Source organism: Daucus carota, chromosome 3, assembly GCF_001625215.2.
Source record: "Daucus carota subsp. sativus chromosome 3, DH1 v3.0, whole genome shotgun sequence".
Lineage (NCBI taxonomy): Eukaryota > Viridiplantae > Streptophyta > Magnoliopsida > Apiales > Apiaceae > Daucus > Daucus carota.
This window is the reverse complement of record NC_030383.2, coordinates 6,236,814-6,252,097: the sequence shown is the minus strand read 5'-3', so window position 1 is coordinate 6,252,097 and position 15,284 is coordinate 6,236,814. Positions and strand designations below refer to the sequence as shown.

General features: G+C 34.1%; 3 protein-coding genes across 5 annotated transcripts; 1 reads left to right on the top strand and 2 right to left on the bottom strand.

Moving 5' to 3' along the window:
- Positions 1-914: 914 nt before the first annotated feature.
- On the bottom strand, positions 915-5,405 carry LOC108215452 (methyl-CpG-binding domain-containing protein 11). The gene is made up of 2 exons (XM_017387960.2): positions 5,191-5,405; positions 915-2,060 (listed from the first exon to the last, which is right to left on the bottom strand). The coding sequence occupies exons 1-2, from the start codon at positions 5,263-5,265 to the stop codon at positions 1,185-1,187; spliced, it is 951 nt and encodes a 316-aa protein (XP_017243449.1). The 5' UTR covers positions 5,266-5,405; the 3' UTR covers positions 915-1,184.
- A 1,363-nt stretch (positions 5,406-6,768) lies between these two features.
- Positions 6,769-10,466, top strand: LOC108211154 (small ribosomal subunit protein uS8my). The gene is made up of 3 exons (XM_017382677.2): positions 6,769-6,997; positions 7,543-7,703; positions 10,093-10,466. The coding sequence occupies exons 1-3, from the start codon at positions 6,868-6,870 to the stop codon at positions 10,189-10,191; spliced, it is 390 nt and encodes a 129-aa protein (XP_017238166.1). The 5' UTR covers positions 6,769-6,867; the 3' UTR covers positions 10,192-10,466.
- A 1,095-nt stretch (positions 10,467-11,561) lies between these two features.
- Positions 11,562-14,632, bottom strand: LOC108211749 (uncharacterized). Of its 3 annotated transcripts, none has more exons than XM_017383429.2 (5): positions 14,475-14,632; positions 12,426-12,672; positions 12,189-12,276; positions 11,951-12,017; positions 11,562-11,864 (listed from the first exon to the last, which is right to left on the bottom strand). In XM_017383429.2, exons 2-5 carry the CDS (start codon positions 12,565-12,567, stop codon positions 11,811-11,813), a joined length of 351 nt encoding a protein of 116 aa, XP_017238918.1. In that variant the 5' UTR covers positions 12,568-12,672; positions 14,475-14,632; the 3' UTR covers positions 11,562-11,810. The 3 variants fall into 3 exon arrangements, with proteins under 3 accessions (XP_017238918.1, XP_017238917.1, XP_017238919.1); XM_017383428.2 differs by having other exon boundaries at positions 12,426-12,667; XM_017383430.2 differs by having other exon boundaries at positions 12,426-12,632; positions 14,475-14,627.
- Positions 14,633-15,284: the final 652 nt, after the last annotated feature.

Here is a 15,284-nt window from a genome sequence, read left to right as displayed (position 1 = left end):
TTAAATTAATTAAAAATGAATTATACAAGGTGATGGGGTGCTTTAGTTTCTATGATATGTATTTTTGAAAGAAAAATGTTGCAGATATTTAAAAAAAATTCAATTTTTTCAAATATTAATAATTATTACTTTTTGATTGATTCCATTCAAATTAATACTAACAGACCCTCTTATGCACATAAATCATCCCCACAAAATCCCTCCGTCCACTGCATCATGTATGAAAAAATTTAAAACCAAATTTAGAATGAAATGAATATGTCATTTATGTGAAGGAAAATGCTAGCTACCCAAAAAAATTATTCCAATTTTTTTTTCCAAATGATGTTTCGTAGTCTGATTGACTACATTCACTCCAGAAATAATCAGACCACTTGTATATACATCAATCACTCATTCACAATTTTCCACATGTCTGCCGCATCATTTGGTAAAAAAATTTGGAAAACTTTTTTGGGATACGTAGCATTATCTTATACGAAATGTTGATAAAAATTATGAATAAAAGAAAAAGTAAGAGAATGATGAGATTCAACAAAAAATAACAAATATTTTACAATATTAGATTCACAATATAGTATTATAGTATAATTTAATAAAGTGTTGTACTTGCATGTGAATTTAGGAAATGTAATGTCAACCTTTATGGATTTGTTGGCTATGATTGCAAGTTTAACAAAGATGACAGCAATGGATGGATACATAGAAGTTTGGCATCAAACACAACTGTAACCAATATAATTCCAGAACATATAGAGGCTGCAGACCACAAGTATGTTGAACAGAAAGATATCAAAATGCACTACTGTGGCCTTTTGTGATTTCAAAATGGAGCACGAACAATTTGATCTTTAGAATACTAGTGGAATGAAAATGAATGAGCCAGCACCATCAGAACAACATCAAGGCACACATGAATAATAAACTAATGAGATCAATTACGGAACTACTTATCAGTGACACTGAAAAGTATTCAACCTCAACAGTCCCAGTCAGTGCAAAGGTTTAGGCATCTGAGGACGGCTGGAATATGAAAATGAAATATTCATATTACAAGTTCATCATCGCTGAATATGTATGCAAAAGTAAAGACCTAATTCGTGATTTTAATATCATACGGACACTTGGATATCTATCATTATAACAGGGAAGCTACAGTCAATAGCCTAATGTTATGTAAATATTCAAGGCTGGGCTTCTCCGGCTTTGCCATTGCTTCCATTCTCTGTGACTTCTCCCTCAGCCACCTTGCCCATTGCATCGTTTCCTTCTGCAGCTTTAGAGTAAAAGTCAGGGTGCTCAATATTTCCCTCCATACTGGGGTTGTGTTTCTCCTGGTTCCCAGTGCCAGCCTCTGTGTGTGCCTCCATTGGTGTTTTCTCCACAGCCTCTGGTAATTGTGCTCCCTCCTGCAGTTGTTCTGCATCAGTTTTGGATATTTCAGTCACATCAGGTACTTTCTCAAAGTCTGCTACTGAATCAGTCTTGATACCTCCAGCATCATCGAGCTGTTTGATATCTTCCTTGGGTTCAGCGTGTTCTGCAGGAGTATGCACTGTCTTGTCATCAGTGTTTTGACTGTCCTTCTCAACATCCTTGGCTGTACCTTGTGTTTCATCTTTTTTGGCCTCGTGACCAGTCTTCTCATCATCTAATGGCTCATCTTTATTTTCATCTTTCTTTTCCTTCGAAATGTCTTCAGTTTGTGCTGCTACATTATCCGTCTCAACCTTTTCAGTTTCTTCCATTACAACTTCTTTCACCATCTCCTCAGCAGCAACCTCGCTCTCTTTTTCATCATCCATTGCAGTAGATTTTCTGCTCCTCTTCTTGGGAGGATCACTCTCTGGTGGTGGTGGGGTTTCTATTGCCTTCTCACTGATTCTTGCTGATCTTCTAGGCGTTTCGCCTGTTCCCCAATCAAACTCCGACATTCTTGGACCACCAGGGTGCGATTTCAGATACCTTTCCAACTGCTTCTTGTTAGAGATCTCTTCGCCTGTTGGGGCAGTGAATATGATCTCATTCTTCTTCGGTGTCTTTCCTTGCTTGGGCATGAACTACACGGAAACAAAAGTGTATTTTCTGATTCAACTGATGGAAATGATAAATTACTAAAAAACCACACTGATACAGCCTCTAAGTTTTATAAACAACAAAAAAATTTCCATCAGCAATGCACAATGATACAGCCTCTAAATTGTATAAAACACGAAAGAATTTTAATCAGCAACACAAAGGGAAGATAAAGGAACCGCCTATAAGAACTAGGGAACATCTTATTTGAGAAAACATTAACTGGTAAAGTAATTGCCGAAGCTTACTATAAATTTAACATTAGATATTCAAAGAGAAATTTTCCCTAATTTGAGAATAATAATGGAAGCCATGCCAAAAAATGGTTTTAAAGTCACTATATGTATATTAACTGTTAAACACAAGGCTAAACATGAGCAACCATTAAAGCATATTAGCATATAATTTCTAAATTGGTGGTTTAAAACAGGTTAACATCTCTTTCAGCTAAGACAAGGACCAAGTCCTCTATCAATAGAACTCAACCAAAAAAAAACTTATTCTAATTTACTGTGACCACCAAAGTTTATACTGTCTCATTACAAAACCCCCAAAGTTTCTACTGTGGTCTCAGAGGTTCAGAAAATATGCAGGGGCAATTAATACCTATTTGCATTTTAAAATATGATGACATATTTGAGGGCATGGAGGGTTTGACTATTACATAAATTTTCATACAACAGTACACTCCAACATTGTTCTTCTAAATTGTTTGATAGTACAATGTCACAACCTGCTAAGGATTTTTGAAGCCATTTTTCTGAAACGAATGGAAGTAGTACTCAGGTACTCGTATTTCCACACAAGAATATTATAAGCTTTAGCATTTTAAAATAAAATTCCGGAGTTAGGGTCACCAATTATATCACCATTCTCTGGGACAATATTAGATTTTCTTTCATAATTATAGGCTAAGATTCGGGTTGAGTCACTTGTGTAAACAGATACCAATCCGTGTTGCAGTGTCAGAACAATCACCCAAGTATCTGACACCATACAATTTAGTAATTGACCCCGGGTTACAGGAAAACTTCACTGAACATGAAGGTTCTATAGTTCATATGATATTTCATATTAGACACTTTTCGAATGAAACTTGACATAATGTAATAAGTAACATTTGGTTGTCGAAAAACAATTTAGTATGCAAGAGCTAATCTGAAAGAATCTATGTTACTTGGCACACAAAAAGGCGACGTTGATGAAGATATGTTTCATCACAAAAGCAAGAGAGGGAAGGAATTTTAATGCGGAAAGCCAGGGCAGAAATCATGTTCATTGTGTATATATGTAATCAAATATATCTATTACATTAAAGTTAACTGTCATGTCATGCAAAAAGCGTTAGATGTCATTATTGAGTATTAATTCATTGGTACTAAAAAGTATTAAACAGCAACGGCACTATAATTCAGCCTTCAGGGGGACCTTTAAGCTAGTTACAGAAAAGATTTCTTATATAGCGCATCCTTTCTGTAACCCTGCCTTAGTTTTGTTGCATTGGCAGGTCCATGTTGTATAGTATCCATGCCTGGTAGCAAAATCCATGCTTCATAAACAAAATGCATAATTGCTTCAAGTGTTGCATTATGAGGTACCATGATAATAGTCAAAACATCAGCCCACTATGACAGCTTACTCAGCACCATGTAGTACATATATACACATGCTGAAAGGAAAAGTACCACCAAAATTCTTTAATTGTCGTTAGTTTAGAATGTTTAACATCTATGTATTATGAGGAGATGTGTATTTATTTCTTCTATCCTTCAAACAGATGAAATAATTTACTTTGTGCCTATAACAGGAGATGCATTACAATATTGTGCAGATGGATAGATGCTGAGACTCAAAAGGCGGATAAAGTGTGCTGGCTTTGCCAATCAAAAGGAGCACCCACTATGTTGATTCTAATTACAGTTTTGGAACTGTTTAACATCTATATATGCAACTCAATGAACATGTATATGCAATAACTGTGGAGGGGTTTGTGTGGGCATGATTACAGTAAAGGCAATTAGATATTCAGATATGTACTACTACAGCTATTACATCCACAGTAACATTAATAAAGCCTCTTCACTAATTTCAACACAACTCCAAAGATAGCAGATGACCATGATTGTCCAAAACTGGTTCAATGACATAAAGACACAGAAAGCAAAAAAAAAAAATGTCGCTCTATAAACTACTAGCTTCAGTTATATTACTACGTTATTTTATTAAAGAAACCAGGAAATTCTGCTACAATTTACGAAAACCAAACTATTAACTTGACCAAAACCCCTGCTTTACAATAAAAAGTTCAAATCCCCTGCTTTATATAAACAAAAATAGTCAAACCCCTGCTTTACAATAAAACGTTCAAATCCCCTGCTTATATTAAACAAAAATATTCAAAACCAAAAGAAAATTACACCAAATATTCTACTTGATAACAAACATTCGGAACGTAGTTAAAACCTTGCTTTTTATTATTGTATTTCCTAGCAAAGGAATATAACAAATAATGACAGTAGGGCTCATAAAAACATAAACATAAAAGGCAACAAAGATGCAAATGTGCAATCATTATTTGAATACATATCATACATACACACTTTCCAGAAAAGGAACAGCTCTTTACATAAATGTAGCAGTAACTCAGAAGAATTATACATTTATGCAAACAAAAATGACAGAAAAATAGCATCCCCAACTGGGATCCATTCTTGTTCCCAAAACAAGAAAAGTCAACCACCATCCCTCACATAACTCAACCTTGCAAAAACTCTCACAAAATCACAACCACCTAGTTGAATTGCACACATTTCACCCAAATCAACAAAAAAAATCACAAACCCTAGTTCAACAAACACCAAAAAATACATAAAATACACCACAAATTCACAACCCCCCAGTTTTAGCAACAAATAAATAAACAAAGAATCAAGAAAATATATCACAATTCACAAACCCTAGTTCAACAAACCAAAATCCAAACAAAACACACATTTTTTATTTAAAAAAACCTACAAAATTCAGACAAAAAACAACACAGAACAAAAAATAAACAAGGGGTATTTCAAGATTGTAATAAAAGTAAAGATAGATGTTAGAAATGGAAAAAGATACCTTTTTTATCCAGCCAGAAGGGGCAGGAAGTTCCATTGAAACAACTTGTTCTTTCTTCTCGACCGAGCTTGCCATTTTTCACCAACCAGAATTTATTTCAAGACAAGAATTATGCAAGAAGAGGGGAGGGGACCAAACTAACTGTGTGTGTGTTTTATATGTGTGTGGTGTGTCTCTGTCTTTGAAACGTGGTGCAACTGGAGTTGTAGTTTAATTTTTAAAGACTATTTTATCGGGGTTTGTAAGAAAAGAATGAGTTTTGTTAAGGATAAGGACAAAATAGAACGAGATAAGAGTCAGCGTTTTGTTTTCTCAATTGTTTAAAATATTATGGACGCCATTCTTTTTCTATTTTTTGTTTCTTTTATTAATTTTATCCTGATCAATATCGTATAGTTTTCAGGGATACATTCCGAATCGAATTAGAAAGCTGTCATTTTCCTCCTCTTGTTCGACTGAGATTATTGCACTTTATATCTCTCGACTTTGAGTCATTAGCAAATCAGTCTTCATACTTTGAAACGTGCCAGTTCTTTTGAAACGAGTCAGTTCGTACCCCTAAGTTTTTATTAGCTCCCGGTTTGTAACCTTGTCCTACCATTCCATTGAAAACAAGCGTTAATTTTAACTGTTTGAGAGGTATCATGATCTATGTTAATTTTTAACAACTACTTTACCCCTTGTGACCCCTAAGTTTATGTATTATATTCTGAACACACGTAATGATGTAAAAAATTATAATAAATTTTCAGATTCTAAATAAAAATACATATTTTTTTACAGCAGTGCCAAATTTTAAATAAAATTTCAGATTCTAAATACATATTTTTTTTACATCATTGTATGTGTTCAGGAATAAGATATAATACATAAACTTTTAAAGGATCACAATGAGTTAAGTAGCTGTTAGCTTCCAGCCAAATTTCAGGTATAACAATGTAACACTCATTAAAAAAATTATCAAATTACCCGTAAGGTTTGGTTCAGCCGGTTAAAAAGAGAAGTTGTATCCTTTTGATCACATGCTCGACTCCCGAAGAGAGGAGAATTTGTGATTAAGCCTCGAGCATGTCGCTTTTGAGAATCACCTCCGCAAAATGAAACTATGGATTGAAAATCCTTAGAAGAAAAGTGATGATTGAAAATTCTTAGAAGAAAAGTGATGATTGTGATGATAAAAGCGACTGAGAGAGAAAACTGGTCTGTGAAGACATGAAAAGCAAAAGATCGTGTAAAAAACTGAATATTAATAAGCTGAAAAAAACAAAGAGTTATTTAATTTTAATAAAATAAAAAGTAAGAACATCAAAATCCAAAACAATCAGCAAAAAGACAAAATTACAGAGAAGATTTTGGAAGGTGCCATGTCATCTCCTTGACACATGGGGTTCTCATCTGAGTATCTACCTATATGTGTGGATGATTGTTACCATTTTCATGCCAACCGGAAATTAGGTAATTTTGAATTTAAATTGAATAAATCTAAATTGTTAAAAGAAAATAAAAAAATAGTTTAAAAAAATAGAAAAGAAAATAAATAAATTCACATGGCATAAAAGGCAGATGGGTTGCAAGTTGTGGGCAGATGGTTTGGGCCGGGCAAAGAAGGCAGAAAGTGGAGTAGAGCGGGTAAATTGAGGGTGGGGGCTTTGAAATTAGGGTTTAGGAGAGAGTGAAATGGGAAGGAGAATACTGAACGAAGCACTGAGGAAGATAGTGAATGCTGAGAAGAGAGGGTTTGCAAATACACATCTTCAGCCTGTATCTAATGTCACCTCTTCTTTCCTCAACATCATGAAATACCGAGGTCTCTCTCTCTCTCTCTCTCTCTCTCTCTCTCTCTCTCTCTCTATCTATCTATCTCTCTCTCTCCCCCCTCCTCTCTCTCCCTCCCTCCCTCTCAGCTACAATCACTGTTACAATAAACTTATAAATATTTCCATCTGCACGTTCGTTTCATTTCTGATTACTTGATTATGTATATATTCATTTACAATCGTGCAGCTGTTCTTCTTACTTTTGTTATTGTTTTGCTCTTTATTAATATTTTGATTCTGAATCATATGTGGAGAATTGTTTTCTAGTTGTGTTTGATTTGGTGAAATTGTGTATGTTGTTGATCATCACAATTGAGACCTTAGCTTTGTTGTAGTGTTGATTACTTGCTTGAGTTTGAAGTTGTTAGTCAACTCCTGATATTGCGATGTCTTGTTTTGAAATCGATTTAATGGTTTTTGTAATCTGTAAGCATTCCTTTGCTCTGCGAGAATTGTAAACCACTTAAGTTAGATTATGCCTTGTTATGAAAGATTGCTTGTATAAAACATTGTTCCTTCATAACATTCTATGCAGGGTACATTAAAGATTTTCAAGTACATGATCCTCAGAGAGTGAAAAACATTACTGTTGATCTGCTAGGCAGAGTTAATGATTGTAGGGTTCTTACTTATCGACAAGACATCAAGGCTCGGGATATTGAGAACTATAGATTGCGCACCCTTCCAACGCGTCAGGTCTGTTTACTTTAATCTTCAAAATATGTAGTCACATCTTATAGAATTGTGAAAAGTTACTGTTTTGCATAGAGAGGACAGATATTTATGTGATAGTAATATAGTATATTGATATGTTTTGCTATCTTTCTAGATTTATACAATGGATGAGAGTGCTGCTTGTTTTCTTGGTTATTTTCTTGGAATAAAATTGTGTTTTCATATTTATGTTAAGTGCTGTCGCGACATACTAAAATCATAAAGAAAAGCTTATTAAGATCTGAGCTGCTGATTTTTTCATTATTAAAATGGTTTTACCATTCAGATACCTATATCATATGTCAGGCATCTGATTGCCCCTACTATTATTGTATTATATTTAATACATATAATACAATCTAATAATTTCTTGTAAAATACAACTGACGAGCAAAGAAGGTACTCACAGATAACTGAATTGAGCAGCCTTGAAAACATAAGTAACAACAGGCGGAAGATAAGTTCTTTTATACTTCAATTTTTGTTTGGAAACAGTGGAGTCTGAACATCTCGAAGCTATTTTTTCCTCAAAACATTCACCAAGATAAGATTACTGGCACAAGGTAAACTTGTGCACCAAAAAATTGTAACTTTAAGTTTACAAAACAACATTGTCCTCTGCATTATATATATATATATATATATATATATATATATATATATATATATTTTACTTTTCTTGTCAAGAACTTAAATTGCTAAACTTGTCTTCTAATCTGCAGAAATCCCATTGATATATCTTTGTGGGATGCTTACACTAAGAATTTCAAGTTCTTGATCTTTTTCAGACTTTATTATTGTAGTTTGATTTCTTAGGCCTGATAATTGTACATACTCTAGTTTTTTGAAGTCTTGTAGTGAGGTGGGTAGGGCTGATAATTGTACATACTCTGATAATTGGTTTTTAGTTTTTATTCTAAGAGATGTTTGTGGTGGAGTAGCACCTTACACACTTGCATATATATATATATATATGTGTGTGTGTGTATATATAATAATGCGTCGCAGCAGTCTTCTTTATTTCTCTATGTTGAATATGGAGAAGACTGCTGCTAAGGGGTATCTTCATTCATCACTTGCACGGTTGCACCGCCATCTTTGATTTGTATCATTCAGTATGTATAATTTTCAGGCCAACCACCTTCATTTCATGACCCATTTCTTCACTTCGCATGTATCTATAGCAACACATATATATGCAAATCTTTATGACGTAATTTTTCATGGCTATACATGTTCAGCCTCTGTTTACTATTTTTCTCGAGCATTGAATCACAAACTCTAATTTCTGCTAACCTTTTATTCTGCATAATCTAGCTGCAACCTTGTATTGATAGGATGGCTTAAATATTACTATGTGCTCATTGAGCTTAACAGTGAAACACATGGCTCTGTTAAGCTATTACCTGGTAAACATGCTAATAAATATGGGTTTATAAAGAGTGACTTATGTGCTGCAGAAGATACTGAGCAGTTACTATACAAAGATGGATTCACACCCACATGGCCATAATTAACACTATTAAAAGGCTGCTGGAGCTGGTCCATATTCAGGGAAAAGTTGGGCTTAATGATGTTATCCACATAGCAATAGAAAAAAAGTTGTATGTATATTAACATGATCTTGCCCGCTTTTCCTACTTCTTAGTAACCGCAGTAACGGTAATATGACGGGAGTACACAATCTGTATGAAAATGCCTTGTTTGGGTAAATAATGTGCTCAATCAATACTTTAGGTACACGAATTGCAGAATGAGTATACTTTAGGTACACAAAGTGCAATTAACTCTAATTTCCGGTTATGTATCGGTAGGGTGTCATTTGGAGGGCATATTTAATGATATGAAAGAGCTGGGATAAAACCTAATACTTTTTCTCTGGTAGTGTCCTAGCAGCTTGATTACAGTTAGGTGCCTTAAAGAAGGGAATCTGATTCCAAGTCAATGCTGAAATCTAATATCAAACTCAACAGAGTTACTTTCATGGCAATTCTTTTGGCCTGGACTTATGCAGGACTAGTTGATGTGAGACTTTACAGCACAATGATTAATTATTCAGGATTCAACTCACAATTGTTTTGCACTCGTATTCCTTGATATAAAACTAAATCAAATTACACTTAAGGTACTTCCTTTATAATGAATGGTGGGGGTGGGCATGCAAACATCATTTTGCTTCCTTTTGACATGAAAGGTTATCTGTATTTTCTATTCATGGCATGCCACCTAGAGTTATTTGCTTATGATGTGTCAATTGTACCCCATAAATGGAGATATAGTTGTGCTTCCTTTACATTTTCTGCTTAATCGAGTTAGAAAGCCACTTTGACATATTACACTTGTTGACTTGAGTTTTCCATTGGTTGTGCAGTGGGGCTATGTTGTAATATCGACGCCAAATGGACTTCTAGACCATGAAGAAGCAATTCGACAGCAAGTAGGTGGTCAAGTTATTGGGTTCTTTTATTGAAATACGTTTAGATTATTAAGTAATTCTGATTTGGATGTCATGTGATCTACTACTCAGTTTGTGGCTCTCAGAAGCAAAAAATGTATTTGTTAATTTCGTATTTTCTACCTCAGTACCTCCTTTTTATGGGCATTTATATGAGTGTTTCTTAACGATGGCAATAATGTAGTAATGAGCTACACATTTAGCCCTATAGGTACATTCATTAATGAAATGGAATATTGTGATGCAACTGTGGGATGAATATGAGTAATATTTGTTTGGTTTTTTGCTGACGAATTTTTGTTATAAAATAAAATGACTCGGAGTGTTTTTTTTATCCTATTCACAAAATACATGTGCATGAGATCTCAATTTTTTGCTGATTAGAACACGATCTATTATGGAAGTGTTGGAACTAATAATTTGAACAAATGTCACTTTAAAGAACATTTGTCAACCAAAGTCCATGAACATCCCACAGTTCTTGTTCTTCCCCAAACCATTCACCATCACCAGATTACTTGCACAAACGCAAACTTGTACATCAAAAGATCTCAACTTTAGGCTTTAAAAACTACATTGTCGTCACCAGAAATCTCATAACTTTCTACTTTCTTGCCAAGATTTCAAATATGGCAGGCTTGTTTTTCAATCTGTAGAAAACACTTTTGATATATCTTTGTGGAATGGCCTTATGGCAGCTTACACCAAGAATTATAAATTCCTGGAAGTTCTTGATCTTTTTCGAGTTTTATTGTTGCAATTTGATCATATTAGGCCTGATAATTACACCTACCCTAGTGTTTTGAAGTGTTGTAGTGAGCTGGGTAGGCTGATAATGGTGGGATGGTTCATAGTAGTGTCAAGTGTGTTGAAAAGAGGGTATCTTTGGGATGTGGTTGTGGCAAGTGGTGTTGTTGGGATGCATGCAAAATGTGGGTTGTTTGGGATGCATGCAAAATGTGATGTTATCTGATTCTTGGGATTTAATCAGTTAACATCTCACTCAGCTCGAATTTTGAGTATCTTGGTTTTGAAATGTATTTTTCAGAGGAAGAGTAGCGAAAATCTGACCAAGGATCAAAAGGCCTAAAAAAGTTCTCTGCCTTGAGATGCTGTTCACCTGTTCTATGAAATCTATTCTAATTTAAGTTCTAAACTTGACAAAAGAAAAGGTGGCCTAGTTCTAATCTTTAAATGAATAACTATCCTATGAATTACTCATATTATATAAATGAATTTTATTTCGTATCATAAGACTTCTGAAGCGATTTTAGTTCAACATGAGTTGGCCAATATTGCGCATATTTTGTTCTACTCCAGAGTCCATCCAGGGTAATGCAGCAATTCCATAATCACTTGGACAGTTGGACCTAATAAAACCACTATTTTGTAAGGATTATTACTATTTTTTTTTTAATAAAAAACACCAGCTCAGTGTTGTCCTTGTACATGCTGAACTACCTGACACTGCAATCTACAGTACTGAAATAGTTTAATGTGTCAGAGCAAGATTTCCTACTACTGTATAATTTTCCTTTGTTAAGCAGCTATTTACCAAGAAAATTTAATTAAAGCTTGCAGAAATCTTCAACTAAAAAAGTCAGTCATATGTTTTGGCATAACCAAAGTCATGCTCAATCATATAAGCCTTCTTGTTCCCATATCTCCACTAAAAACTCAACCATTTCCTGTCAATTGGAGCCAAACTTATTATCAATAACAGCCGGCAAACATCAAGAATTCTAACAAATATTAGTGGAATTGAAGTGCTTACAGAAAGAGGAATCGGCTTATAGAACCTTTTGTTAGTCCCGAGCAAGCTCTCATATGTTGCATTCCAACTACAAGAACAAGATAAATCAGGCATGCCCAGTTTTAGAAACAGCATTTCCAATAAGGAATTAAATTTACTATCCACCGTCAAATCAACATAGAAGTTTCTTGGGTACACTGCAGCATGACTCACTTAAAACAGGATCCTTAAAACTTAAAAAAGACATCGATGAACAAACCTTAAAACAGGATCCTTCTTTTTTGCTTTACTCTCCGAACTTTTGGGCTCGGTCCATTGAAGCCTCGTCTGCTTCCACCGAAGGTACCCTATATTCAGCAAATCCAAACATCATTCACACTAAAACAGATAAACCGTATATACAAAGCCAAGTAAGAAAAAAGAATTTACAGGAAAGCATAAGTTTTCACAATAGGTTTATTTATAATTGCAAGAAATCCCAAAAAATTAGACTTGCCATGATTTACGAATTCAGAATTATTGCTAGTGCTGCCGGTGAGACTTTGATTTGAGATACTGAGAGATGATAAGCTTCTCTGAGACTGAAGTGCACTGTTATCAAGATCATATGTGCTGGTGCTCCAAAAATCATCTGACATACCAGTCTTTTTTACTGTCTCACCCTCAATAATCAGACCCTTTGATGGTTCATCCACAGCAGTAACTGGTTTAGATTTTTTACAGCAACCAAAACAACTTCTGCTCTGTTAAAATTCAGGTTTAGTATGCACACCAGACGAAAATCAAAGATATTTATTGTTTTTGGCAATATTCCCTTTGTATCATATAAAAAAGACCCATGTAAGAAGTGAAAAAGTCACATAAGAAAGTTTTGCAAAAATGTAAAATTAATATTGCTAGTTGCTACTCATATCTATCTTGCGGAAAGACTGGATTGGACCAGCTGTCTATCAGTCTAGCAGTCTAGGTACGACACAACTTTGCAAATATGATGCAAGACGTGTTTCTATAAAATCTTATACTATGATTTTTAAAGCTACCAGCTCCTTGCGCGACACGTAGCAACTTTACATTTTGTTGTGTTCTTCCCTTCTTTTGCCATCCAGCAGAGCGAATATAATAATTATTAATCACAAAAGTAAATTATTGAAGATGATTTAACTATGTCACCTCTATAAATGCTTCATTTGAGTGAGCTCTGTTGTACAATGATAAAAATAATGCCCAAAATACCAGAACACGAAGAAATGTGGACCATACCCTAATATAGGAGGAAAGAGAAATACCAAATGCAACCATCAGAAAAATGTATGAGGTGCAATAGTAGAAGGGCCAGGGATTACGTGGTGATACAAATGCATCACTATGTTGGTTAGCAGACTTCGCACACACTGGCCCAAAAAATAGGCATCTATATGTGGTGTATCAAACCTCACAATCAAACCTCACAACCTAAATTTTATTAGAAGGTATGTGTGTGATAGATTGTAATTCTGAGTCACACCTGCCAGTGATAATCAAGATTCCCATGTAGAAATCATTCATTATTTTGGGTTTTTCCCTCAAATTCTGTATTTTGGGCAAATCTCCCAAATTTTGATATATTAAGACAACGCTCTACAATGAATTTTATGTTCACAAAATACCAAATGCAAACCCGGTATGAAAGATCACTTTTAGTATCAGAAAGGCGGATATGAGGTACAATAGGAAAAGGGCCACGAATTACGTGGTGATGCATAAGCATCATTGTGTCAGGTAGCAGACTCCCGCACACACAGGGTCCCCAAGGTAGTCATCTACGTGTCGTGTATAAAACCTAACACACATTCCTAAAAGGTACACCGTACACGTGGTATGTGTGATTCCACATTACACCTGCCCGTGATACTCAAGATTCACATGTAGAATCCAATCAGGTAATTTGGAATATTTTTTCCAATTCAAGTATTTTGGGTAAACATATCCCATTTTTTGATATTATATGAAAACACCCTACCATTAATCTAATGTTCCCAAAGAAAGAATTCATATACCAAAAAAGTTAGAATCAAATGCTAGCAAACACGAATCTGTACAGGTAGTAACATTTATATAACAAATCAATAATATTCAGTTCAATGATCATAATGCAAGCGTGGTATAATTAAACACAACAATATACTAACATTTACAAAGATCAACTAAATCCAGACAAGTGTATCATATTTGTATATACTACTCAACAAACAAGCAAAATTACAAAAAAGCTACCAAATTTACTCAATTCACACAACCTCAACAAACAAAGAAATTACTTGAAGAATAAAAAAATAAAATTCAAAATAAAAACTTTTGCAACCCAAGGCTCATCAAACAAAAACCCACCTCAAAACTGATCAAAACAGTAGATGGGCAGCCCTAATTTAGCAAAAGAGAGAATAAAAATCAAATCTTGACTTGACCCAAAAAGTCAAACCAACAGAATCTAATTGTCACCATGTTCATCTGAAGACTTAAGAATGCATACATACACAAAGAGAGTAAAAGAGGAACCAGTACTTACCCCATACAATCAAGAAAATGATTGATCCAATCAGTGAAAGAACGATGGCAAATCATAACTCTGTATGTATATTGTAAGTATAGGTTGATAAATCTGAAGGAAGATGGAGTGGGGGGACTGTAGAGCTTTGCTTTCGTCGACAATAATATTATTATTTAATAAATAAATAAATAAATAATGGTTGTTTATAAACAACCATGGTCACGCGTTTTGTTTTTCTGCGCTCTGCATTTATTTATTTATATCTAAATCTTTTTGTAATTCCCTAATGTTACTTATTTTTTTCATTATTTTTCTTCTTTTAATTATCATTTTTTTGACACAATTATCATATTACTATACTTTGTTGTTGCGTTCAACCGAAGCTGATTCCTTCCTTCCTTTTTACTTTGTAAACACTTTAATCCCTTCTACTTTCCAGCCTTACTGTTTGCCTACTTTATAATTTTTTTTGTTTATTTTATAATTTCAGTGTTCCTTGACAAAAAGGAAAAAAATAATTTTCAATCTTATTTAATCTATACTTATATATATTATAATAAGTTAACATGGGTATAATTTGTCGTCGTACAAAATTTTGGTTTGGTCACGTTGGTCTGGTGATTCACTTTTATAACTAAAAGTCTGTTACACGTAGAGTTCTCATAGTCTTGCATCTCTAAACAGTTTAATATAATAAAATCTTCACCATTATTCTTTTAAGTATAATTTATAATTAGTTAAAAAATAAAAAAAGTAAATTTATTATCATTAATATATATTTCTATTATATAATAATTAATAATTAATTTTAAATTATATAGCCGCCCG

Coding starts and splice junctions, on each gene's coding strand:
- LOC108211749 (XM_017383428.2), bottom strand. CDS start 14,530: ATGATTTGCCATCGTTCTTTCACTGATTGGATCAATCATTTTCTTGAT. Junction 12,668..14,474: donor CATTTTCTTGATTGTATGGG/GTAAGTACTGGT, acceptor TTAACAGAGCAG/AAGTTGTTTTGGTTGCTGTA. Junction 11,865..11,950: donor ATAAGCCGATTCCTCTTTCT/GTAAGCACTTCA, acceptor TCCAATTGACAG/GAAATGGTTGAGTTTTTAGT.
- LOC108211154 (XM_017382677.2), top strand. CDS start 6,868: ATGGGAAGGAGAATACTGAACGAAGCACTGAGGAAGATAGTGAATGCT. Junction 6,998..7,542: donor CAACATCATGAAATACCGAG/GTCTCTCTCTCT, acceptor CATTCTATGCAG/GGTACATTAAAGATTTTCAA. Junction 7,704..10,092: donor GCACCCTTCCAACGCGTCAG/GTCTGTTTACTT, acceptor TTGGTTGTGCAG/TGGGGCTATGTTGTAATATC.
- LOC108215452 (XM_017387960.2), bottom strand. CDS start 5,265: ATGGCAAGCTCGGTCGAGAAGAAAGAACAAGTTGTTTCAATGGAACTT. Junction 2,061..5,190: donor CTTCTGGCTGGATAAAAAAG/GTATCTTTTTCC, acceptor GTTTCCGTGTAG/TTCATGCCCAAGCAAGGAAA.